Here is a 25674-nt window from a genome sequence, read left to right on the forward strand (position 1 = left end):
CTTCATCCAGCCTAGCATTTTGCATGATGTACTCTGCATACAAGTTAAATAAGCAGGGTGACAATATACAGCCTTGATGTACACTTTTCCCTGGGCGAGAACAATAAAGCATGTGTGCTGAGTTGCTTCAGTCGTGTCTGACTCTTTGTGACCCAAAGGACTGTAGCCTGCCAGACTTCTGTGTCCATGGGATTCTCCAGGCAAGAATACTGGAGTGGATTGCCATGCCCTCCTCTAGGGGATCTTCCCAAACCAGGGATCACACTCTCGTCTCTTATATCTCCTGCATAGGCAGGTTTTTTTTTGTTTTGTTTTGTTTTTTGTGCCACTTGGAAAGCCAAACCAATAATATAACACCACAAAATCAGCAGCTAATATTTGCTAAATGCGTCCAATCCATATATTAAGGCATTCAGTCCTTGCAGCTTTTGACTAATCTATTACAGATCAGGGAAACGGAGACAGAGAGGTTAAGTTACTGTCCAAAGCCTGCACAGCCAATAAATGGTGAAATAGGATGTGAACTCAGAGCCAGATTTTTAGCCTAGCTAATAACGTGATGTAACATCAGATCAGATCAGACCAGTCGCTCAGTCGTGTCCAACTCTTTGCGACCCCATGAATCGCAGCACGATGTAACATAACATAGTAATTATAATGTTACATAATTTTAGGTCCTGAAAAATTTTATTAACGAAATCAAGCAGATAAATGAGGTTGTCTTTCGGTGGGAAGGGTGTATTTTAGAAGCGGCAAGGAAGGCCTCTCGGAGGAAACGGCCTTTGAAAAAGGACAAACGTTGAGATCTGTTTGGAGGGATTTCCAAAGCGGGCGCACAGCCGAGGCAAAGGGCCGGAGGCTGGCTTTGCAAGAAGGCCATCCGTCTGGGATGCAAAGTTTCTAAGATTCCGAGTTTCCAAGATTCTAGTTTCGCGGAGACTCGCATTTTCTGAGCGCCTGCAATCATCTCGGATTCGACGTGCCGCAGAGACTACCGGCTAAATGCGCGCACACGGCTCTGCTATTCCCGCAGCGCTGGGGCGGCTGGGCTTAACTTTCCAGGAGCGGTGGGCGGGGCCGGTCTCACCTGTGGGGCGGGGCTCCAGGCCGACCCGCCCCCCGGAGGAGCCGCCGGAGCCGCCGGAGACTCCGGGCGCAGCCGCGGGCGGCGGGCGTGAGTGCGCAGCGCGGAGAAGCGGGACTTGGAGCCGTTCGCGGTCAGGTGGGCGCCGGGAGTGCGGGGTGGGAGTCCCGGGAGCCAAGAGGATGGAGGAGGGGGCAGGGGGTGTGAGCTGGGCCTGGCACACCCCTGGGACCTCTGGCCTGGAGACGGGGACGGGCCTTGGGGTCCCTGGACCCCCCCTGTCCCGTCCTAGGGCTCTCCCGGGTCTGGAGGCCCCGCTGGGGCCGCGCCCTCTCTCTCGGGGCGCAGGTAAACAGGCGCGAGGACGGGGCGGGGCCTGGGAGAGGGAGGGGGCCCTTGTGACGGCCCGGCCGGCTGGCAAGCTAGCGGGCTGTGAAACCGGGGTGCGCGGGGCTCAGCCGGCCGGCCAGGGGTAAGTTGTGTGGTTTGGGGAGCGGGCCATACACTCTCGCTGCAAGTGTATATGTGCGTGGATATTGGGCGTGAGTGTGCACGAGAGATGGTGTAAAAAGCTCAGATGTGTGTGATGGTGTCAAACGGTGCGTACAGATGTGAGTACAGGTTGGTACAGGAGATGGCCTGTCCGTTTAGCCCTGCGAGGGCACCAAAGGACCGTGTGAATGATGTGAAACTTTCAGTGGTGTGACAATGTGGGCGACCTCTGATGGTGAGTCTGTAATGCTGTGTGTGTGTGTGTGTGTGTGTGTGTTTGGCAGAGAGTTGAACTTTTATAGGATTAGGTATGTGACCAAGAAATTGCATGGCCGTGGTTGTCTCTCTGATGGTAAGACTGTGGGGGAATGGCAGGGAAGTGTGTTCTGTGGGGTACGGGATGGATGTGTGGAGTGTGACTGTGATTATCGTGGTCAGCTGTGTGCTTGTGCACACGGGGCTGAGCAGGTGAAGGAAGTGTGCCGTTTGGAGGACGTGTGAGTGTGGGGGACGTGTGAGTGTGGGAGGTGTGTCAAGGACACAGTCCGAGTGATGCATGGCTGTGGTCGAGGTGTGCGTGTCGCTGTGAGCGGTACTCTGAGGCCATGTCTAGAACAGTCGACTCAGCTGTTTGAGGTTGTGCTTGATGTTGTAGGAGGTTGTATACGTGAATAAGGGTCGTGGTTGTCAAGATGACTTAATGAACTGGCGTGGTTGTGAGTTTGATCGTTTATAGGACTTGCGTGTAAGGTGTGAAGCTGTTAATAAGTCTGATGTGATATACGCATACACATGTACAGCGTACATGGAGATCGACGTGTGTGAACACACATACATGGGGAAAGAAGGAGATTCGTGGTGGAGAGCCTGCTGTGTGTAAAACCCCTGGGGTTACACACCTGTCCTTGCTCTGTGTCTGAGTGGATGTGATTGTGAGCATGTGTGCAGGTGCAAAAAGCACTGGGCTGCTTTCGGGGATGCCACGGCTGGAGTGAAGTCAGCCTGCAAGTCTGTGCATGAGAACATGGAACTCCGTGTGTCTCCACCGCCGTCTGTGCCGTGGGCACCCGCTTGTGAAGGTGTAAGAGCCAGCATCGGGTCATTTGCACATTCGTGTATGAAACTCTAGTGTGTGTGGCTGGGCAGGGGCGGTGGAGGAAGCGAGGACGAATGATGACAGGTCCACTGCGAGTCCTGGAAGCCGGCAAGGGAGGGAGGCGTGGGATGGAGGGCTGGCTGCTGGCAGGATGCGGGGGTGTGGGAGAGGGCATGTGTCATGGGCGCAAACGTTCAAGGAGACAGTCCGCATGGGAGTGACTTGGGATTTGGTTACCTTTTCGCAAGTGAAGAGGGGTGAGGGAGGAGATGTTTTATTTGTGTGTTGGCTTTTATTTTTTGAATTTTTATTGATTCACAGCGTTGTGTTAAGTTTCAGGTGTATAGCAGTGATTTGGTTGTATTTTATCTTTATTTTTCACATTGTTTTCCACTGGAAGTTATTATAATATATTGAGTATAGTTCCCTGAGCTATACAGTAGATTCTTGTTGGTTATTGATTTTACATATGTATATGTTAACCCCTAATTTATCCCTCCCCACCCTCTGCCCCCTTTGGTAACCCATACGTTTGTTTTCTGTCTGGCGTTTTATTTCTTTCATCGTTTTGTTTGTTTTTGGCTGTGCTGGATCTTCCCTGTTGCGTGGGCTTCTCGTTGAGGTGGGTTCTCCTGTTGCAGAGTACAGGCTCTAGGCGCTTGGGTTCTATAGTCTCAGTTCCCCGGCTCTAGAGCACACGCTCAGTAGTCGTGGTACACTGGCTTTTTGCTCTGCGGCATATGGGATCTTCCCAGACCAGGAATTGAATCTGTGTCTCCTGCATTCTCAGATGAATTATTTACCACTGAGCCTCCAGGGAAGCCCATGGCTTTTATTTCTGAAAGGAAAATGTACCTGTGTGTTGGCTTGTGTTTTTCAGAGGGGAGTGTATGTGTGTTGCTTATTTTCCTTTTTTTTTTTTTTTTAATGCTTCTTTATTTGTTTGGCTGTGCCGGGTCTCCATTGCAGCACCCGGGTTCATTAGTTGCAGCATGCGAGATCTAGTTCCCTGACCAGGGATTGAACCCAGGCCCCCTGCATTGGGAGAACGGAGTCTTAGCCACCAGGAAGTCCCTACATATGCTGTTTCTGGAAGAAGAATATATGTGTGTGTGTGTCTGAGTTAGTGCATTGTACTAGGTTGTATTTTGAAAAGAAAACACGGATGTGAGTGGGTGTGTTGAGTTGTATTTTTAAAAGAAACTGTGTGTGTTGTATTTCTGAAAGGAGAATGTGTACTGTTGTATTTCTGAGATGGAGTGTGTGTAGAGGCATATTTCTGAGAGTGTGTCTTGTGTTATATTTGAAATAACGAAGAGTATGTGTCATATATTCGAGAGGAGAATGTGTATAGTGTGGTTTTAAGACAGGAGGGTGTGCGTGTGCTGAGGTCTGTTTCTAAGAGGGGAGTGTGTGTGTGTGTCCCAGAGACATCATCCCCAGACTCGTTGACCTTGTCACTCCCATACAACCCCATGCGAGGGTCCCACGTGTGAGACCCTACCCCCCACCCATTAGCATCTAGGACTCAGACGCTCAGCTGTCACACAGCCTGTGTGACACCCCTGGGCCATGCCTTCCACACGTGTGTCCCAGCACGCCTTGGGCTGGCCGGGCCTGCCTGCAGTGGAGGGTGGAGCCAGTTTCCTCTGGTCTGTCAGCTCCTCGGGTCCCCAGGAATCGCCACACGTGGGGACCCTCCCTGACCTCCCCAGTCCCCAGGCCTCCTCGGTTTCCTGCACCCCAGCCCCGTGGCCCTCTCCTCTGCCCCACCCCACTCCCAGTGGTCTGACTGGTTCCCAACAAAAACACCCTGAGAGTGAGCTCACGGAGAGGCTGCCGCCTCCACACGTCCCGCCCCACACGCCCAGCAGGGGAGGGCACCTCCGGTCCAGGTCACACAGCCGGACCGGCCGGGCCAGGGGATCCAGGGTCCTTGGGGTCAGGAGGGCTGACCAGGTGAGCTGAGGGCAGGTGGGCGGCCATGGGATGGCTGCTTGGCCGCCTGGGTTAGTTCTACACGGGAAGGTTTGGGAGTTGTCCTCGGGGCCAGGCCCCGGGACTGAGGACAGGCAAAGGAGACCAGAAAGTTTCCAGCTGTGGGCTCACCAGGATGGGTGTGGGACAGGTTGCCGGCTGCAGTGAGCAAAGCATGGAGGCAGAGGGCTGGCCTGGATGGGCGGATGGGGCGATGGCTGGGAGGGGACATGTGGCCCAGCGACGCGGAGGCTGAGGGGTGGGCTTGCCTGGCCCCGGCAGTGACCACCAACCCCCCACCCCGGTCCCGGTCACCTCCAGGAGCAGCCATGTCCGTGCAGGTAGCGGCCCCGGGAGGCTTGGGGCTCGGCCTGGAGCGCCCAAGCCCCGAGGAGCTGGTGCGGCAGACGCGACAGGTGGTGAAGGGGCTGGAGGCCCTGCGGGCAGAGCACCGGGGCCTGGCCGGGCACCTGGCGGAGGCCCTGGCGGCCCAGGGCCCGGCGGCTGGCCTGGAGCTGCTGGAAGAGAAGCAGCAGGTGGTGAGCCACTCGCTGGAGGCCATCGAGCTGGGGCTGGGCGAGGCCCAGGTAGGTATGAGGGGCGCACTGTCTGCAGGGGCATGGCTCAGGCCTGGGGGGTCGCCCAGGGGTGAGGGGCCAGGTGTGCTGGGGAGTGGTCTGGGCAAAGGGGGATCTAGGGGCACCTGGCCCGGGACAGGGAGCCTCTAGTCCTGAGATGGGATCCCTAGCCTGCAGTTGTTGGGGGGGTTCCTTCTGTGTGGCAGACTCCTGAACCAGGTGGGGTCCTTCCATAGAAGGGTGGGTCCTGGGCAGACTTGGGGGTTGCCCAGGTGGGATATGACATGTCCCTGTGTGTGATCTGTGTGTCTGGGTGAGATGGGAGGGAGGGGTCCCCCCGGCAGGATCGAGGTGTGGCCCCGGGACTCGCCGAGCATCCCTGGAGCCACATCAGAGGGCTGCCTGTAATCTGGGCACCCTGGGGAGAAGGGGGTGCTCTGGCTCGATTTGAGGCCCTGGGCTGGGTCAGGGCCATCTGGCAGGGTGGGGGCCAGGCCTCCGACTTGCCGCCCCCCCACCCCTGGCAGGTGCTGCTGGCGCTGTCGGCACATGTGGGCGCGCTGGAGGCGGAGAAGCAGCGCCTGCGAGCGCAGGCCCGGCGGCTGGCCCAGGAGAACGCGTGGCTGCGGGAGGAGCTGGAGGAGACGCAGCGGCGGCTGCGGGCCAGCGAGGAGGCCGTGGCCCAGCTGGAGGAGGAGAAGAGCCACCTGGAGTTCCTGGGGCAGCTACGGCAGTACGACCCGCCCGCGGAGAGCCAGGTGCGGCCCGGCTGGCGAGACGGGGGCCCCCCAAAGGACCCCCTGACCCTCTGCAGAACCCCCACCTTCAAAGGTTCCCTGGAACCTCTGAAGAACCCGCCACAAATCTCAGACCCACTGGAACTTACTTAGAAGCCCACCCCACGCCCAGATGCTCCCAAGCCCTCAGGAGACCCCTGCCCACCACCTCCCTCAAGCCCTGGGGTTCAGGACCCCCGTCTCGGAATCAGACTCCCAAGCCCCGTGACACCCCACTTTCCTCCTCTGCAGCAGCCCGAGTCCCCCCCTCGCCGGGACAGCCTGGCCTCCCTATTCCCCAGTGAGGAGGAGGAGCGGAGAGGTAGGTGCAGGCTCAGCCAAGGAGGACGGGAGGCCAAGGCTGGGGAGGGGGCATCTGAGTCGCTGGACCCTGAGGTCTCTGGGGAGGATGGGGCAGGCCAGGGCCGGGTGTCAGGAGGGTGAAGCAGGTGGCTATGTGTGTGTGGCGGGGGTGGGGGGTTGGTAATGGGGCAGGTGAGGCTGGAAAAGCTGGAAACCAGGCCTGCAATGGTGACCACAGCTCCAGGAACCAGGCGGCTCCCATGCATCCCATCCCACAGGCCAGGCCTCCTCCTATAGGCCATGAGATGCCTGGGATTCCCATCTTGGGAGTCAGCGCAGGGGCCCGCAGTCCCAGGGGCCAGCGAGGCAGCAGTGGCTTTGGGGGGGACATGTGTCCCCTGGTGTGTGGGCTGGGGGGAACAGGAGGCCTGCAGTGACTCGGTGCCCCGCACACACCCCCAGGTCCTGAGGCGGCGGGGGCCGCGGCGGCCCAGCAGGGTGGCTACGAGATCCCAGCCCGCCTCCGGACCCTGCACAACCTGGTGATCCAGTACGCGGGCCAGGGCCGCTACGAGGTGGCCGTGCCGCTGTGCCGCCAGGCCCTGGAGGACCTGGAGCGGAGCTCGGGCCACTGCCACCCCGACGTGGCCACCATGCTCAACATCCTGGCGCTGGTGTACCGGTGGGGGCCGCCACCGCTGGAGGGCAGAGGGGGGACGTTGGGCAGAAGTGGGGGGCCCTGGTGTCCTGCTCTACAGCACAGGGTACCTGCAGGGGTGGGGCGGAAGGGGACGGAGATCTGGGGAGACGAGGGAGACCCAGGCAGAGAGGAGTCGGCATGGGCAAGAGACCCCGAACAGAGTGGGGTGGAGGCCTGGGCAGCAGAGGCTTGGCAGCCACCTGGGCATGCAGGGACCCTGTGCTAGATCTGGGAGGGGTGGGGACACCCAGAAGGGACCCCCGGGGGACGCCACCCATGCTCAGTTCAGCCAGGACCTGGCCTGCCAGCGTCAGCCCAGCCCAGAGCCCCGACTCCGGCCTAACCGCCTCCCCCCGGGGCTGCTCCACAGAGACCAGAACAAGTACAAAGAGGCCACAGACCTGCTCCATGACGCCCTGCAGATTCGGGAGCAGACGCTGGGCCCCGAGCACCCTGCGGTGAGTCGGGGCCGTGAGGGAGGGTGGAGGGCTGGGGGCTGGGCGGCCCTCCCCTGACCCCCTCTCCACCCCCCAGGTGGCTGCCACCCTCAACAACCTGGCCGTCCTCTATGGGAAGCGCGGGCGTTACCGGGAGGCAGAGCCCCTGTGCCAGCGTGCCCTGGAGATCCGGGAGAAGGTACTCCCCGTCCCACGTGGCCCTTCTCCTCTGACTCTGTGGCTTTTGCGTGACCCTGATTTGTTCTTGTGACCCCGGACCTTTTGTGCCCTTCCCATGTGATGTGAACCTAGAAACAATTTGAACCTAGAGTTCCCAGTCCCCTGACTCACCACCCTTGACTCCAGCTACCAAGTCATGAGCCTCGTCATGACGGCTGCTGGCAACACGTGGCCCGCCAGCCCCAGATGACCCCAGATGACTTGTGACCCCATGACCCCTAGGTCCTGGGCGCCGACCACCCAGATGTGGCCAAGCAGCTCAACAACCTGGCCCTGCTCTGCCAGAACCAGGGCAAGTTCGAGGAGGTGGAGCGGCACTACGCCCGGGCCCTGAGCATTTATGAGGCCCTGGGCGGACCCCACGACCCCAACGTGGCCAAGACCAAGAACAACCTGGTGAGGGCACCTGGGGGCGCAGCACCAGGCGGGCACCCATCGTTTGACGGAGCCTTGCCCTGCAGAGAACAGGGGCCCTATCTCTGCCCAGCACTTGAGGGTGCCCCATGGGGCTGGGCTTCTACACCAGTGAGGCTCCCCAGCTCAGAGGACGTGGAAGGGTCGGGAAACCGGCAGGTTGGTGGGGGCCAGAGAACAGCTCCGGGCAGAAAGACGGCCAGAGACACTGGCCGGGAGCAGAGAGTGTTTGTTGAGCCAGGCCCACTTCTCAGGACTTTCCCTGGACTGTTTCCTCAAGGGCCCTGTGAGGGAGGTGCTCCCACTGCCCCATTGTGCAGATGAGGAAACTGAGGCACAGAGAGGGCTGTCACCAGCTCAAGATGGACTGGGGAGCAGGCCCCTGCTCAGAGCCAGCAGGTCACCTGCCCTGTGGGAAGCAGTGGGCTCAGGCTCCAAGCCCACTCTGCGGTCGGCCAGGGGCCTGGAGTGTGGGGTGAGGCCGGGCTGCTTCCTGGGGGGGGCCAGGAAGGAGGTGCCGGGTGCGGCGCCTAGATGAGCCAGGATCACCCAGGCCATGCCCTCCCCGCAGGCCTCAGCCTACCTGAAGCAGAACAAGTACCAGCAGGCGGAAGAGCTGTACAAAGAGATCCTCCACAGGGAGGCCCTGCCCGCCCCGCTTGGTGAGCCCCTGGCCCCTCCCCTGCCCCAGGGGCTGCTCAGCGCCCCCCTCCACAATGTCCCCATCTGTCCCCAGGAGCCCCCAACACAGGCACCACCAGTGACACACAGCAACAGGTGAGGAGGGCTTTGTGCGGGCTCCCGGGGGAAGGGGGACCCAGGTGGCAGGGGAGGCTGACTGGTGTCCCTGGCGCCCTCCCCAGACCCTTCGTCGGAGCAGCTCCTTCTCTAAGCTCCGGGAGTCCATCCGGCGCGGAAGCGAGAAGCTGGTCTCCCGGCTCCGAGGCGAGGGAGCGGCGGGGGCAGCCGGGTGAGTCCACCCCTCTCCCCATCCTGCTCGAGGACCACATGTGGCTCCCGCCTCCCCTGCGACACACAGTCAGGCCCGGTGCCCGAGTTTCTCAGGGTGGGAGCCAGACTCACTGCCGCGCCCCGTTCTGGGCAGGATGAAGAGGGCCATGTCGCTCAGCATGCTGAACACAGATGGCTCGAGAGCACCCGAGAACCAGGTGAGGGGACCCCTGGATCGGGTGGGACAGGCCCAGAGGCCAGGGGGATGGTCAGGCTGGCACTGGAATGGACCCCCAGACATGAGCACAATGGGTTTTATTTGGGTAGATGCAGGGGGATGGAGGGGTTGGAGTGGGGTAGGGACAGGAAGATGGGCAGACAAGCAGGCCGGCGGCATAGCCCCGCTGGGCTGGGGCAGCCCCGTGTCCCGCCCTCACCCGCCCCGTGCCTGTCCCCAGTTCCCCAGGCAGCACCTGAGCGAGGCCTCGCGGACCCTCAGCACCAGCACCCAGGACCTGGGCCCCCGCTAGAGGCGACAGGACCACGTGGCTGCGCTTTCAGGAGGAGCGGGAAGGGTGGGCAAGGGGAGGGAGTCCTCTCCTCTCCCTGATGGCTCCCCTCGGCTTGGGGCTCCCTGAGCTCCGCTCCTGAGATTAAAGGCTGTAGATCTGGCAGCTAGAAGGTCTGCCTGAGGTGTCCTATGGGGACCTCCAGGCCCCTCCCGGAGGCCCCTCTGAGCACCGGGACCAAGGCCGGCTAAGACTCAGGCGTCACGGCCCCACCTGGCACTATAGCTGCTGGGCAATCTGCTCGATCCTCCGCAGCGTCTCCTCTGACTCCAGCTGCTCCAGGCTGAGCAGGGACAGGCCCAGCTGGTCCTCCTGGGAGTGAGGAGAGGGGGTGTCAGCTAGCCCACATTCCCCTACAGGGCTCGGTAGTGACACAAGGTGCCACCCGGGGGCCCAGGACAGGATGCTTGAAATTGAAATGCCCAGTTAACTCGGGGCATCCCATCCCTGTGAACAGAAGACGGGCCCAGGGAGAGAGGTGGAAGAGCGCCAGGTCTGAGCCAGAGAGGGCTGGCCTTCCATAGCCCCTACGAGGAGCTCGGGGCACTGCTGGGGACACACTGGCATCAGGAGCCCTCAGCTCTCCCCGAGCTGCCAGGCACGGGGTGGCACGCACACAAACCTCCCTGGCTGGGGCAGGGGCTCAGGGAGAAAGCCCAGGGGTCTTCCTGGAAGAGAGCTCACCCGGTGGAAGGGCTGTGCCATCTGCCTCAGGAAGTACTTGGCGACTTGGACCCCCTCGTCGACGGTCAGGTTGAGGTTGGCGTCCGTGAGGTGCTCCTGGATCCACCGGGGTAGCTTCCCCCGCTTGTCAGCCCGAGCAAACCGCTGGTGGTGGTGGTGGGGGTGTCAGGACCCTGGTGGGGGAGCCCAGGCACCCGCAGCCTGGCCCTCCCCCTCCGGCTGGCAGGGGCCCTGAACCCGCCCCACCTTGTCGGCAAAGACCATCAGGCCATAGTCCGTCTTGCCCCTGATGGCCCGACCCACACACTGGGCAGCATGGCGCATGGCATCAAAGGTGAGAAAGTCATTCTCACGAATCTGGAACTGGTCCCGAAGGTATTCCAGCCGTGCCTGTGGGTGCAGAGATGGGGGCCAGGGCCCTTCCTCGCACTAGCCGCAGGGGAGGCCTTCACGTCCGTCCGCCCGCCCCCGGCGAGGCTCACCTTGAGAATGCGGCTCTGGGTGTACACGTAGGGCACCCCGAACATGATGACGGCCCGCCCGTAGTGGTGCACTGTAGGGCGAGGGGGAGCGAGGGCGGGCTGACTGCGCGGGGCCCAGGAGCTCTTGCCGTCGGAGGGGGTCCCCAAGGGCCCTGCTGGGCACCCAGGGATGGAGGGAAGGGGAGGCCCGTGTGTGTGTGCAAGGTGGTGGGTGAGGTCCCCTAGGGGAACAGAAATGGCCACACAGGGGCAGGGAGGGCCGAGTCCACTCACCAAAGTCGATTCCCTCGGACACCTTGCCTCGGGCCACCGAGAGCAGGATGGCCCCGCGGCCGTTCTCGCAGGCCTGGGGAGGGAAGGCCAGGACACAGACGCGTCACCAAGGAGCTGTGCGGCCTCCGGCCCCTCTCTGCCCAGACTCCCCTTGTCCCCACAGTATCCACCTCCTGGTACTTCTCTAGGGCGACGCTGGTCTCAGCCCCATCCTGGGTCTCGATGAAGAGCAGCTTGTTCCTCTGGATGTTCTCCAGGATGCCCTTCGGGGAGGACACGGGGAGGTAGGGATGTGGGCGGTGGACGGTGGGTTCAAGGACGGGGGTGTCCGGCTTAAACTCAGCTCTGCCACCGACTACCCTGCGACAGGCCACCTCTGTCCCCTGGGGACTGGGGGAGGGTGGTGGCAGGGTCCAGCCTCACTTCTTGGGAAAACCCCGTGATCCCAGGAGGGAACCAATCCCCATCTTTTGGACAAGTGGGCAGGCACGTGGCCCGGGTGACCAATCAGGATGCTCCACCCCCAGCTTGTGATTGGCGGGGAGGCTGATGTAGGCCAGGCAGAGCCAATCAGAGGCTGCCTTGAGCGTTCACATTTGACACATAAATAGACTCATGGTTCTGATCAAGGACAGATGCGTGACAGACCAGAGAGACAACACAGAGGGCCCAGAACAGCCCCCAACACAGCGACCTGTCACTGTGCCACTCAGTGTGCTGGGGGGAGCTCTTCAGTAAATGGGTCTGGAGCAACAGATTTCCAAATGGGAAAAAAACGAACCTCGACTTACAGCCTACACAAAGATGAACCTGCGGTACCTCACAGAGCTTAGCTGTGAAACTTAAGACTACAAAACTTCTAGACGGAAACACAGGAGACCATCTTTGTGACCCTAGGGTAGACAGAGGTTTCTTAACTAGGACACAAAAGACACTGAGGACGTGGGGCGCAAGAGGCTGACACTGTGCAGAAAGAGCCTGAGGACGAGGTCTCGTCCTCGTGCATGACGTTCCCACACACTCCCTGGTGCTCACATTAGCCGCGTTCACTTGTCTCACCCCAAAGCAGCGCTTGCTCTAACTTACCTGAGAGCGGGGCTCATGGTTCAGAATCATATCCTATCAGGGGCCCAGTGCCCAGCTGTGGTGAGCCCCATCTCCAGAATGCCCCATGACCTCGCCCACACACTCCCCAGAAGGGACTCCTCCAGGCTCTTCGCCCCAGTCTCTGTTCAGCCTTAATTCTCCGGAACCTTCCTCTAACGGCACAGCACCCCACTACAGTCACACCTGCTACCCAGGGTCTCCACACCACGCCGTAGGAGCTGGAGGGACAGCTGGGGGTAACCCCCCCAAAAGAGCACAGAGGGAAGCAGGAACCCCTCAGGTGGGGTGTGGTCAGCCCTCCTGAGGGGCACGCCTCTGAGGAAGGGGCACAGTGAGGCCAGTGATGTCCTAGTTCTTAACCTGGATTTGGGGGCACAGTGAACACAGTTCTTTAAACTGTTCTCTGTGTTTTATACACTGTCTTGTCACTTACAATACACGTCACCATTTAAAACAAGAGGAAAGAAGCCAACAGGAACGAGCCAAGAGCTCCGGTCCGAGCGTGGGGCCGGAGGCGGGCGTACCTGCTCGTACCAGGAGGCCACAGTGCTCTCCATGTATTGGTAGCTGGTGAAGAAGGCCACGATGCCGTCAGGGACCACGGCGGACATCTCCAGCAGGAGATTTCCATAGTTCCGGATCACCGCTATGAGGGGTCAGAGGTCAGACCGTCTCCTGGCCTGGGTTCTCCTCCCCACTCCCCATCAGAGCTTTCTTGTCTGAAACCTGGGGTTCCTAGAAACCCCACTGCCAGCTGTTCACACGCATCCCAATTCTCCTTCCAGACTCATGGGAGGACTGCCCCTTGACCCACCAAAGTTAGGTGTGGCCATGTGACCTGCCACGGCCAGTGAAGAAAGGGCTGTGTCACTTCCAGGTGAGGAGCTTTACGAGCCAGTACACAACCCACCAGTACACAACCTCCCGTCCCATCTGGCCAGCGCAGTGATGTGTCCGATGGCAGAGGTTCCCAGAAGGGAGAGATTCATGGCAGGCCCCCACCAACACACAACGGCACGTAGCGTAGGCAAGAAGTAACCTCTGTGTGAAGCCACTTTGATTTGTTACGGCATCCATGACCCGGCTCATGCTGACCGACCCACCTCCCCTCTTGGAACCCACAAAAACCACCCCCTGTGGGAACCATACCAATATCTTCCCGGGTCTCAAACTTGGAGCTGATGGCCACCTGGTCATTGCCACGTCCGATGATCTGGAGAGAGCACGAGGTCGTGATGAGCACACGGGCAGCAGCCACCCGTGTGTGCCCGCAGGCTGCAGGCTGGCGCTGCTGTGTGCTTTTTATACAGTGTCACCGAGTGAACCCTCAGCTACCCTCTCATCCGCGGGTGCAGACGAGTCACCTCAGGCTCACAGAGGGCGAGTCGCCTGCCCAAGGTCACCCGGCAGATAGACAACAGAGATGGAACTGACCCCAGGTCTGTCCGTGTGTCTCACTAGCAAGGACCCTCTAGTCTGCCCCAGCCTCCAGCCAGGCGGTTCCAGGAAGCTGCCCCTCACGCCACCAGCAAAATCACAGAAGCACCGTGTGGCAGAGGGTCCTTACCAGCCACAAGCCCTGAAGGGCAGCTCCGAAAGCCAAAACACTCAGGAACTCCAGGTGCTCAAGTCTGGCACAAACTCATTTGGTAGCAAGAGTTGCCCCCCACAGAGCCTGTTCAGTGTGCTGACGGATCTCCCTTGGTCTGACTCATCAGAATGTTTGCTCAAATATGATTTTCACTAGAGGGATTTGCTCAGACCCCTTGGGAGTGTTTAAAGTCTGGAAAATTCTCAACTCTAAAACACATCTGCCCAGCAACTTCAGAAACGCCCAGGACTGAAGGCCCATGTTATGAGGTTCATTTTACAGAGAAGAGGACCGAGGCCGAGTGGCAGGGTCACTCAGCAAGGTCACTGCCAGACGACGGGCCAGGTAAAGCCCCATTAACCAAGTAGCAGGCCCTGGGCCACAAAAGCCTATCACACTCACTGTCTCACTGAATCCCCTCAGCCACCCTGGGAGATCAGAGGGGGGATGTTCCCATTTCACAGATGAGAAAACTGAGGCTCGAGGAGTCAAACTCAAGCCCAGGCCCGTCAGAACCCAAAATCTGTGCCCTCAGCTGCCTGAGCAGTGGAGAGGAAGGGCGGCCCTCGCTCCCACCACCCTCCCGGCCACTTCCCCCACGCACCATGGGGCAGAGGCAGACCCGGGCCAACGTCATGGTGAAGGTTGCCATGGTGACAGGGTGGAAGTCCAGGATCTTGGGGTAGATGTCCAGTGGGGACAGTGTCTACAGCGGGGACAGCAGAGGGATCTCAACAGGACTGGGCAGGAATCAGGAGCCCCCCGAGGAGGGCTGGAGCCCAGAAGGGAGGGTCCTCACCCCAGATGTGATGATGACGGACTGGAAGCGCTCAAACACAGGTTTGATGGCCAGTGAGGCGTCCATGCAGCTGTGGGGAGCAGACCAGGGTGGTTAGGGCCAGGCTGTGGGGGCCAGGCCCCTGTGGTCCGCTGATATCCTCCCTGGGGTGGGATCTCACCTGAAGTGCAGGATGGGGTTGGCAATGGTCGGGGTCCTGTCATCGAACGGCTCGATGATGATGGTGAAACCTACAGGGGGTGGGCATGACTCCTTGAGGGCCAGTCATGACTCCACCCACTCAGCCACGACCCCCACTTCTCCCTCCACTCGTCCCCCTCCCATCACGTTCCTCAGTGAATGGCACCAGCCATCAGAAGCCCAAAGCTACAACCCAGGCCCCTGAGTCCAATATACACTCCAACCTGCCCACCCCTCCCTTGGGCCGACACCTGTGTGAATGTTCACAGAGGACCCTGAGCCAGGCACCAAAGGCTCACCCCTCACCCTCCAAGGCCCATGGGGACCCACCACGCCCCTCCAGCCTTCTCCCATCAGCTTTCTGTCTAAGCGGTCAGGAGGCCAGTCAGCTCTGCTCCAAAGTCCAGCTGCCCTCTGACCGCTTCCCCTGCCCCGCCCAGACCGGCCGCCATCACCCCCTGCCTGGCCCACCGAAGTCGCTCCTCATCCCCACTCCCTTCACAGAGGCCAGAGGATCCTCGAACTCAAGTCAGGTCACATCTCTCCCTGCTCAGAAGCCCCCAGGGCTCCCCATGTCCCTCCCAGGGTCCAGAACTGTCAGGGGGATCCTGTCACCCCGACCTCCTTCCCTCTGTGCTCACGGGCTTCCTGCTTGACTTTCAAAACCACCAGGGCCACACACACAAAAGAACAATCCCACCAGAGTCATTCCACCCCAGGGCCTTTGCACTTGCCCCACTATGGAAAGCTTCCTGAGGCGGCTGGCTCCTGGTCATTCAGAACCCAGCTCAAATGTCAGCTCCTCAGGAAAGCCGCCCCGGTCACCGCAGACGCTGTGTGCGTGCTCCAACACAGTGACGTGTTCATTTCTTGTGAAAACTATCACCTTCTTGAATTATCTTCCTTACCCACATTTACATCTTTGCTACCTGTCTTCCCTGCTAGAATTTAAGTTCTGGGAGGTCAGGAATGAGGTCTTTCATGGTTCCTGCCGTTTCCCCAGGGCTGGGCCAGGCCCATTTATTGAGCAAATAAATGAATAAACGCATCCACGTAATCAATTTCACTTAGCAAAGATTTTTTTAAAATATCATCATGTCCTCTGTGCCAAGCCCTGCACTAGGACACAGCAGTGATCGAGACAGCCCTGGCCTCACCCTCTCAGGACTCACAGTCCAAGGATGGGGACACAGAGCTGTCCCCAGAGTGACCACTCTGAGTAGGAAGGCTGGGACAGGGGAGCCTAAAGGAGAGGGCCTGGCCCAGCCTCGGAGCCGGAGGGGCTTCCTGGAGGAGGAGGAGACGTCTCTCCTGAGCCAAGAACAGAGGGGTGACGGGGAAGACAGTTGGGAAGATGGGGAAAGCTGTTCTGAATGTTCTTGTACATTCAGGTACAAGAATGTGAGGTGTTGGTAGACGGAAAAGTGGGGAAGAGAGGACAGACAGACCGAGAGAGAGGATGGGATGGACAGAGGGACAGAGGCAGAAAGAAGATTCCAGTGACACTTGCTGCCCATCGGCCCCAGGGTGGGGACGGGCTATCTTTCTGCCAAGGCCGGGCCATCAGACAGGCTGACCTAGTTTGCTGGATAGAGGAGTAATCCCCGGGGATGAGACTGAGCCCTTGGCAGCTTAAAGCTGATGAGCGGGGGGCGGGACGCTCCCCTGTACCCTCCCGGCAGGCTGGAAATCTGAGCGTCCTCTCCCCAAGGCCCCACAGACCAGGCACCAAGTCCCGGCCTCTTCACCTCCCACAACTCTCTCCAGCACCCCTCCCGCCCTGGCCCAGCCTCTGCCAGGAGAACCCTCTAAAGCGCAATCTGACCCTGCCTCTCCCTGTTCAGAACCTGCGATGGCTCCCCAGTGCCGCTGGGAGCAGAATGACCACCCCCTCACCCACCCCTCAGGGTAAGCGGACCCCGCAGAATCTCTCCCTCCTCGTCTCACGCCACTGCCCACGCCCACCCACCTCCATCTGCAGCCAGAGGGAGCCTTTGAAAATACCCACCTGAGCACAAGGCTCGCTCACTCAAGGGCTGTTCGTGGCTCCCCACTGCCCTCAAAATAAGGCCCAGAGCACTTCCCTGGTGGTCCAGTGGCTAAAACTCCGCACTCCCAACACCGGGGACCCGGGTTCAATCCCTGGTGAGGGAACTAGATCCCACATGCCGCAACTAAAGATCCTGCATGTCACAACTAAGAGCTGGCACGGCTAATAAATTTTAAAACAAATAAATAAAGTCCAAACTCCAGAGCCCAGCCTGTCCAAGTCCCAGCAGCGACCCTCTAGGCCCTGCTGGATCCCAGTTCCAGCTTCTGGGGGCTGGCAGAGGCAGGAAGAGGCGAGCTCACCCTTGGCATAGGTGCTGACGAGAGTGGCGAAGTTAGCGAGGAGGGTGAGTGGGGAGAAGTCAGTGAGGTCCGAGATCTCCAAGGTGTACAGGAGGGAGCGGAGGCGCTCGGCGCAGAACCTGGTGGGGTGGGGGGCGGGCAGGTGAGGGAGGCGGTGGCTGCAGGCTGGACAGCCCCCTCGTCACCGTCAGAGCACGTGCTCACGCGCTGTCTCCCCAGCTGCCTGGCAGTTCCGGGAGGTCAGGGTCTGGGTCACTCTATGTCCCTACCTTGTACCACTGCCCACCACGGTGGTGGGGGGGGGGGGTGGCGCGGGGCGGTGGGCAGCCACAGGAGGGCACACAGAGCAATAATCTCACAGCCCAGAGTCACTGCCCAAATTCTTAGACAGTAAGGAATCTGCCTGCAAGGCAGGAGACCCAAGCTCAATTCCTAGGTTGGGAAGATCCCCTGGAGAAGGGCATGGCAATCCATTCCAGTATTCTCGCCTGGAGAATCCCATGGACAGAGGAGCCTGGTGGGCTACAGTCCAGGGGGTTGCACAGAGTCAGACATGACTGAGCGACTAACACTCCAGAGTCACACAGTCCTGTCACATGAGGTAACGCTCTCATACACAGGTTCTCAATCAAAAGGGGCGACCCACGACCACCCCCAGCATCCCACGGTCAACACGTGAGCCCTGCATAGCCACACGGTCGCACACTCCCGCCCGGATCTCCACAAGGTCTCAGCCACAGTCCTTGGTGACACAGTATTAGAGTTCCACACGCTCCCAGACGACGGCCTCACACAGCCTCACCGAGCCCGACACAGGCTCTATCGACGGCACACACCCAAGGCCACCCAGCTCCAGGCAGGGACAGGCTGTGCGTGGAGCGGGAGCACCCAGCTTTGGCGCCAGGGAGACGGTCAAGTTTAAAACCTGCCTCCTAGGACTTTTCTGGCGGGCAGTGGTTAAAACACCCAGTGCAGGGGGCCCAGGTTCAAGCCTTGGTCAGGGAACTAGATGTCACATGTCGGGCAGTGTGCCCAAGAAAAATAAGAAATAAAATGAATAAAACCTGTCTCCTGTATATCCTTTCTTCCAGTCTGCCTTTCTATCCCCGAGGCTCGATCAGACAGCCCCTCTGTGTTCCTGTAGCCCCCAGGACTCCACCCCGTGACCCCGAGCCCTGGACTGTCCCTGTCTGGGACGGGTCTGTCTCCCCAACTGGACTGTGAGCCCAGGAGGGCAGGGCCAGGGCCGTCTCCAGCACTACTGTGTCCCCAGCACAGAGCAGGCCCTCAGAACACGGACCCTGTGACTCAGATCTCCTCTGTCCTCACAAGTCTCTCAGAGCAGCCAGGAGCCTCAGAGCCCCACTGGCCGGGCTTCCGGTCACAACCACACACAACGCCGTGTGGCTTCCCCTCCACGGGACACATTGTCCTCACTGGCAGCACGAGGCGGGGACACGGTGTTGAGTTCCCCGGACGTGGACTGCAAAGCGCTTGGCTCATCGTCAGCGCTCTAGACGGGGTGGGTTCCTGGGGTCGCTGCTTTGTCATTAAACCACCACAGGAACCTGGGGGTAAAGGGGCTGACCCTCTACCCCTTGCACAGAGGAGGAAACTGAGGTTCAGAGAAGACCAAAGACTGATGCACAGCAGCAAAGGAAAAGCAGAGGAAGCTCCACGCCCACTGCTAAGTCCCTTCATCACTGGCCCTGCCTCCAGACTGCACCGAGGGGCTGGCTCCTGCCCAAGGGCTGGGGGAGCAATGAGAGGCCCTGGCGGGAGGAAACAGGGAGTGGGGGGCCCACAGAATTTTCTCCCAGCTCCCACCCCGCTGGCCCTCATCAGGAGACCCTCTCCAGGGCCACTCCCGCCAGGTGTGAGAACACCCCTGAGCACTGGCCAGGGCCCTGGGGTCTCGCCCCGCCCCCTACCCCTGCACAGTCTTCCATCACACTTCCCGAGGTCAGTTCTCAGATCATGGCTACTGACACCGGTGACACGGCGACCCCGGGCGCCCACCCCCCACCCCCGCCAGGACCCCTCCCACGCCCAGCCCGGGGCGGGGGGTGGGGTGGGGTGGGGTGGGGTGGGGTGGGGGCCGCACCTGAGGGGCTTGCGCTGGATGCAGACGCGCTGGGCCAGGCCACTGAGGAAGGCGGGCGGGCTCTCCTGGACCACATGCTGCACCCGCAGGCGCCACTTGACGTACTCCAACAGGCGGCGCAGGAAGCCCAGGAAGTGCTCGGCCGTGCGGATGGAGCCAGGCACCGCCTCTGCGGAGAGATGGGCTCAGCCGGGTGCCAGCGGGGGCGCGGGGTGGGGCGACGAGGGGGGCGCGGGGGCGGGCGGAAGGGGGGGGCGAGGCGGGGGCACGGCTCACCCTTTAGCACTTCGTCAGGCAGCACGGGGTTGGCCAGGTGGGCATCGGTCTCCCGGGCAGCGCTGGCCTCCCGCAGCCCCTCCACCAGGCGGCGGTACTCCTCTCGCAGTCGCTGCTCGTCCGTCTCCTTGATTCTAAGGGGAGTCGAGGTGTGGGAAGAGCTGGGCCACTTGGGGGGCAGGTCAGGCGCCAGGGTCTATGGGCCGGGGGACCCCCACCTGAGCACCGTCTTCTGCAGGGTCTCCAGGTTGGCCTGGCACCGATCCAGGGTGCGGCGGGTGAGGTTGACGCTCATGGAGTCGATGCAGACGTTGTCTGGGGGCCAGAGAGAGGGCTGGGCTCAGGCAAGCCGACGCAGCAGCAGCGGAGGGGCCACCTCGCCTCCTGCCCCGCTGTCTGCTCACCGATGTTGTGGGCCTCATCAAAGACGACCACGGCCTTGCGGGCCAGCTCCTTGGACACCAGGTCAGCAATCTTGGGGTCCAGCAGGTAGTGGTAGCTGTAGACCACCACGTTGGCGTGCAGGATCTGGGGGCCGGCGGGGCAGGGTCACCCCAGCCTGCCTGCCAGCGCCCACCCCCAGGGCCCTGCCGCCTGGTGGACTCCACCAGGTCACATCTGTCCCTCCCAGGCTGGCAGAGGTGAGGCAAAAGGAGGGACACAGACATGCAGGCAGAGGCAAGGAACAAACAGAAGTGAACAGGTAGAGACAGACTGACGAACAGATACAGGCAGACCAACAGGGAGATCTAGGCAGGCAGAGAGACAGATGGTGGGCAGCCTGTAACCCTCCCACCCGCCTGTGGCCCCAGTGCCTCCTCACTGAGTATCGGGCCAGGAAGTATGGGCACCAGCCCTGGCGCCGTCCCACAGCCTTCAGGTCATCCAGGTTGTAGATGCCCGTGGGGAGGGGCACCTGGCGCCCGTGGACATCAAATTCCTGAGGTGAGAGGGTAGCTGGAGGTCAGGGGGCTTGACTATTACAACTCGCCCTCCCTTGCGCCCCGCTGCCCGGCAGGTACCTCGTAGAAGCGGCAGTGGGGCAGGCTGGAGTCCCGCTGGTACTGTGCCCGCACGTACGATGCCGTGAGGCTGTGGCATTTCCCGTCCACGTCCTTCCCAAAGCGCAGGGGCGTCACCTGCGGGCCGGGGAGCATCTGAGCACTGGGACAGGCCAAGAAGCCCGAGCACGCCTGGAACCTGGGGCTCAACACCTGATGGCTGGCGGGGTGGGAGGTCATCCTATGAGATGACCAGGGTGGGACTCGGGCGTTTGTGGAAAACTTGTCCCGAACCTGCTTCGTGATTAAACAGTTAAGACACCTGCAAACTTACTGCAAGGATGCAAGAGTGGCCCAACTGTTGGGCTCTTATTCTTTTTAAAATGTTAAATCCTAGGACTTCCCTGGTGGTGTAGTGGATAAGAATCTGCCTGCCAATGCAGGGAACACAGGTTCGATCCCTGGTCCAAGAAGAACCCACATGCAGCGGAGCAACGAAGACTGTGTGCCACCACTGCTGAGCCCACGGGCCCAGCGCCTGTGCTCCGCCACGAGAGAAGCCACCTCGACGAGAAGCACGCACCGCAGCGAGAGCAGGCCCTGCTCGCTGCATCTACAGAAAGTCTGCGCGCAGCAGTGAAAGCCCAACACGGCCAAAACTAAATAATAAAAGGAACAAAACATTAAGCCTTGTGCAATGTCAATTATACCTCAGTTTGGTTTTTTTTAACATTAAGGCTTGAAGAACCTTCAGCATGTAGATTACGCTTTATCTTTTAAAATGCTACAACAGCCAGAAACCTTGGCAAGGTCTGAGAAGCAGAGGAAGTTCTGATCGCAGTTTGAGACCTTCCTTAGCCCTGCCCTGCTCCAAACCCTCCAAGGCCCTGTTGGCGGCACCGTCACAGCCCAGGGCTGCCCTTCCTCCCAACGAAACCGTTCTCTCCCCAAAGTGAGGGCTCTCAGGCTGTGGGCCCCTCCCTCTCCCATTTCATCAGCTGCAAAGACTGTGCTGCTTCTCTCTCTCTCTTTACATTTTATTATTATTACTTTTAAGAAGCAATACAGGGACTTCCGTGGTGATCCAGTGGTGAAGATTCTGTGCTGCCAATACAGGGGGTGCAGGTTTGATCCCTGGTCGAGGAACTAAGATCCCACATGCCATGGGGTGCAGCCAAAACACAATGAATAGAAACAGGTACCAGTATGTCACATGAGGCACACAAGGTTAGATGTGTCATAGATGCTCCCACAGAAAAGTATTTTAAAACTCTGAAAACTTTCGCTAGGACTGAAGCAGAGAGCTAATGGCAAATCTACTTTGAAAAACTCATTTCAGTCCAGATGAAGACTACAGCTATGCTGGTAAGTCCTTCCAAGGCAGCAGGCACGTGGAGGGAAAAAACCGAGATGGAAATATCTGGCGCAACCTTCAGCCTTATCCAGGTCACTATACAGTTCTGGAGACAACTAAGACACCGCCCTGAAATACAGTATAATACTGCTTATGCCCTTACCATGTTACCAGAAAACCTACTCCAGCTCATTAATTCTCAACTTCTTACTATCCTAAGGGGGACAGAACCACCCTTTGCATGTGTTCTGGACACACCCATGCAGCGATTTACTACATGGTGCCTCTTCATTTATGGCTCTTAATTTAAAGTCCTAAGTCAAATTCTTACTTAAAAGCAAGCATCTCAAGGGACTTCTCTGGTGGTCCAGTGGCTAAGACTCCTAGCTCCCAATGCAGGGGGCCTGGGTTCGATTCCTAGTCAGAGAATTAGACCTCACATGCTACAACTAAAACCCAGCACAGCCAAGTAAACACATAAATAAATAAAGTGACCTAGCACAGTTGGCCCTCCTGATCTGCAGTTCCCAATTCCACAGATCTGAAGTGTCAACTCTACATTACATGACTTACACATTTTATAACTATAAGTCTGTCCTTTTTGATTGTTTCACTCATTTTTCCCAGCCCCCACCTCCTTGCCCAATCTTATCAACAACAGTATGAAGCAGGTAATTATCCCCATTTTACAGACAGGCGGACTGAGGCCCGGACAGCAGAAATCACCTGTGCAAGAGTATATGGCTAGTACGTTTCAGAATCAGGAAAGCAGGCCTGCCGGACTCCAGGAGCTACCTTTTCACCTCTCCTAGGCTGGGGGAAGTGGGAAGGCTCCCCGGAGGAGGTGTGCCTGAGCCATGAATGATGAGTTGGCACGTGATGAGTGAGAAGAGAACTCTGTGCGCGGCCCCTGCACATCTCCCTGAGAGGTCTGGTCTGGGTGGGGATCTAGAACTCCCAGTTGGATGGAAGTTTCCTCAACCCTGACGCTTAGGGAGAGAGGAGGAATGAGCACTCACCTCGGGATGAATACACAGGTTCTTCCGGGAGCTCAGAGCCAGCCCCAAAAATGGCAGCTTCTCGCCCTCCTGTTTCTCATAGAAGCTGAGTAACTTTCGAAGTTCTTCAATCACCTATTACAGATGACGAGGGAGCGGTGAACTGGCCTCAATGAAAGTCCAAGCCCCTGTCCAGGCAGGTTCTAGCCCCTTCCCCAGCTTCCCACAGGCTCAAAGCTGACGGTAACCACCAGGGGGACAGATGGGTTATGGGAGAGTGAGGGCGAGGGGCTCGGGATAGCCCAGGGCTCACCTTTTCAATCTCAGGCACAGTCCTCGAGCAGTAGATGAGTTTAGTCACCTCCAGGGGATACGCCTGCCGACAACCATGGGCTCAGCCTCGGCCCCCGTCCAGCCTCCTCCTCTTGCCCCCTCCTCCGGCCCAGGGAGTTACTTACCCGCTGGTACGCCATGATCAGGGCCAACAGGGACACTGTCTTCCCAGTGCCTGAGGGCATCTCCAGGACTCCATGACCCTGTTTGTGGTGGGCAGGAGGGACATGACACAGGCGCTCAAAACTCCAGGGACACAAACTCTGGGACCCTCCCCCAAGAATGAAACCATCTTGGAATAACAGGACAACATAGCAGTTAGAAATCTAGGCCTCAGGGGCAGTGGGTTTGAACCCCACTTTTGCCACTTTGGTTGAGTGGTCTTAGGCAAGACCTCTCAACCTCTGAGGACTCTGTATCTCTAAAAATTGGCCTACAGTGGCGAAGACTCCGAGCTTTCACTACCGAGGGCCCAGGTTCAAACCCTGGTCAGGGAACTATGACCATGCAAGCCATGCAGTGCAGCAAAAAAAAAAAAAAATAGGGGTTGGGGGTCTAATAAGCTCTTCTTCATCGCATGACTATGAGGATTAGGGACAAACTGAGGGCTAAATATTTAGTACAATATCTGATATGTATGTATGCTAAGTCCCTTCAGTCATGTTTCTTTGCGACCCCATGACTGTAGGACTACAGCCCGCAAGGGTCCTCTGTCCATGGGGTTCTCCAGGCAAGAATACTGGAGTGGGTTGCCATGCCCTTCTCCAGGGGATCTTCCCAACCCAGGGATCTCCTGCATTGCAGGCAGATTCTTTACTGTCTGCACTACCAGGGAAGTTCTATCTGACACATCACGAGCCCTCTCTTTTATCAAGCACCCCCACAGCACTTAACTCTGTGCCTGGCACTGTTACTAAGTGTCTTACATCAGAGTATCTCAACCTCGACTCTCTTGACATTTGGAGGCCGGTAACACTTGACTGTGGGGTCTGTCCCCCACTGCGGCAGCAAATGTGGCCTCTACGTACTAGAGGCCAGTTAAACCCCTACTCCACTAGTACTGACAACTGGGAATGTCTCCACACTTTGCTGAGTGTCCTCTGGGGGTCAAAATAGTCCCCAGTTGAGAACTTCCGCCTTCCTTAGTGAATGAACCCCTGCAGCCCTCATTAATATCAAAGTGAAAGTAATGAGAGTGTTATTCAGTCCTTTCCAATTCTTTGCAGCCCCATGGACTGTAACCTGCCTGGCTCCTCTGTCCGTGGAATTCTCCAGGCAAGAATACTGGAGTGGGTTGCCTTTCTCTGCTCCAGGGGATCTTCCCCACCCAGGGATCGAAGCCAGGCCTCTTGCATTGCAGGTAGATTCTTTACCATTTGAGCCACCTGGGAAGCCCCATATTAAGCTCCTGCTACTGCTAAGTCGCTTCAGTCGTGTCCGACTCTGTGCAACACCATAGATGGCAGCCCACCTGAGGTAGGTACTATTACTATGGCTATTTACCAAGGTGAAGACTGCAGAGGGGAGATTAAGTGATTTACCCAAGGACACACTGCTGTGGGTAGCCAATTCCTGAGTCTCTATATGCCTAAGCCAACCACGGAGCAGTTCAGCCTTTGATAAAGGTCAGCTGATGCTATTTTTAATTACTATTATTTGAGATACCAAGTTTGGCAGCGCTGGCTATCACAAGGACCTCAGATTTCTAAACTCTAGACCAGGGGTCCCCAACCTCCAGGATCTAATGCCTGATGATCGAATATCTGATAGACCCGATGTAATAATAGAAATAAACTGCACAAAAATGAGTTTGAATCCCTCCGTCCGCAAACTGTCTTCTCCAAAACTGGTCTTTGGTGCCAAAAAAGTTGGGGACCGCTGCAATCTCAGTCTTAAACGCGCGTGTGTCAGCCCCACCTCTCAGGTGGGCAGCGGCGAGCCCGGCCCACCCACCTTGGCATCCAGCGTGCGTTTGAGCTCCAGCATGTACGAGAACTGCTCCGGGTAGATGTAGTCGTAGGGGAAGTAGACCAGCAGCCCGTCCACGTTGAGCCTGGAGGCGGGGGCTGCCGGATCAGTCCTCCGTCCCCTCAGCCCCTCTCCAGCCCCCACACTCCCCTGCCGCCGGGCCGAGAGCGGTTGCCGCCGAGCACCGGCCGGCTGGTCCGTCCCGCACATCCCCCCAGTTCTCTAGCAGCCTCCAGGTCCCTTCGGCATTCCCTCGCTGGCCCTCCCCGCAGCTATCCCCACCCCAGCGCGGCAGCCTCCCTTCGCTCCGCCGGGACCCAAGGCCTGACCACGCGTCCCCGCATCTTCCGGACCCCCACGCCCGCTCGCGAGCCGCGAACCCAGGGCCCCCCTCTCACTTCATGGCGCCGGTCGCGGCTTGAAGCGACGTCGGCCCGCCTTCCTCATGAATATTCAGGAAAGACAGGCTCCTCTGGGCATCCTCGAGGCGCTGCCCCACCTTCTTCGCGACGCCATTGGCTGAACCTGCCCGTCACTCCCCGACAGGAGCGACGT

The 25674-nt window shown here is 59.0% G+C and overlaps 2 protein-coding genes across 4 annotated transcripts; one reads left to right on the forward strand and one right to left on the reverse strand.

Annotated features, from left to right (window-relative positions):
• The first annotated feature begins 1112 nt into the window (after nt 1–1112).
• On the forward strand, nt 1113–9722 carry KLC3 (kinesin light chain 3). Of its 3 annotated transcripts, none has more exons than XM_019979975.2 (13): nt 1113–1222; nt 4971–5236; nt 5755–5985; nt 6256–6325; nt 6769–6988; nt 7377–7464; nt 7541–7642; nt 7906–8079; nt 8669–8759; nt 8834–8874; nt 8961–9067; nt 9203–9266; nt 9507–9722. In XM_019979975.2, exons 2-13 carry the CDS (start codon nt 4979–4981, stop codon nt 9576–9578), a joined length of 1518 nt encoding a protein of 505 aa, XP_019835534.2. In that variant the 5' UTR covers nt 1113–1222; nt 4971–4978; the 3' UTR covers nt 9579–9722. The 3 variants fall into 3 exon arrangements, with proteins under 3 accessions (XP_019835534.2, XP_070627360.1, XP_070627359.1); XM_070771259.1 differs by lacking the exon at nt 1113–1222 and adding an exon at nt 1506–1556; XM_070771258.1 differs by lacking the exon at nt 1113–1222 and adding an exon at nt 4531–4631.
• ERCC2 (ERCC excision repair 2, TFIIH core complex helicase subunit) lies at nt 9349–25674 on the reverse strand. Its single transcript, XM_070771257.1, has 23 exons — nt 25518–25674; nt 25105–25204; nt 23277–23354; nt 23132–23194; nt 22840–22953; nt 20488–20604; nt 20289–20405; nt 19870–19993; nt 19684–19780; nt 19466–19599; nt 19190–19358; nt 17086–17204; nt 14714–14783; nt 14554–14623; nt 14359–14460; nt 13313–13376; nt 12688–12809; nt 11227–11319; nt 11057–11129; nt 10784–10854; nt 10548–10691; nt 10302–10445; nt 9349–9929 (listed from the first exon to the last, which is right to left on the reverse strand). Exons 1-23 carry the CDS (start codon nt 25520–25522, stop codon nt 9837–9839), a joined length of 2283 nt encoding a protein of 760 aa, XP_070627358.1. The 5' UTR covers nt 25523–25674; the 3' UTR covers nt 9349–9836.

This window comes from Bos indicus, chromosome 18 (assembly GCF_029378745.1).
Source record: "Bos indicus isolate NIAB-ARS_2022 breed Sahiwal x Tharparkar chromosome 18, NIAB-ARS_B.indTharparkar_mat_pri_1.0, whole genome shotgun sequence".
Lineage (NCBI taxonomy): Eukaryota > Metazoa > Chordata > Mammalia > Artiodactyla > Bovidae > Bos > Bos indicus.

Coding starts and splice junctions, on each gene's coding strand:
- KLC3 (XM_019979975.2), top strand. CDS start 4,979: ATGTCCGTGCAGGTAGCGGCCCCGGGAGGCTTGGGGCTCGGCCTGGAG. Junction 6,989..7,376: donor ATCCTGGCGCTGGTGTACCG/GTGGGGGCCGCC, acceptor GCTGCTCCACAG/AGACCAGAACAAGTACAAAG. Junction 7,643..7,905: donor CCCTGGAGATCCGGGAGAAG/GTACTCCCCGTC, acceptor CATGACCCCTAG/GTCCTGGGCGCCGACCACCC.
- ERCC2 (XM_070771257.1), bottom strand. Junction 23,355..25,104: donor AACGCACGCTGGATGCCAAG/GTGGGTGGGCCG, acceptor CACCACAAACAG/GGTCATGGAGTCCTGGAGAT. Junction 10,446..10,547: donor TGATGGTCTTTGCCGACAAG/GTGGGGCGGGTT, acceptor CACCACCACCAG/CGGTTTGCTCGGGCTGACAA.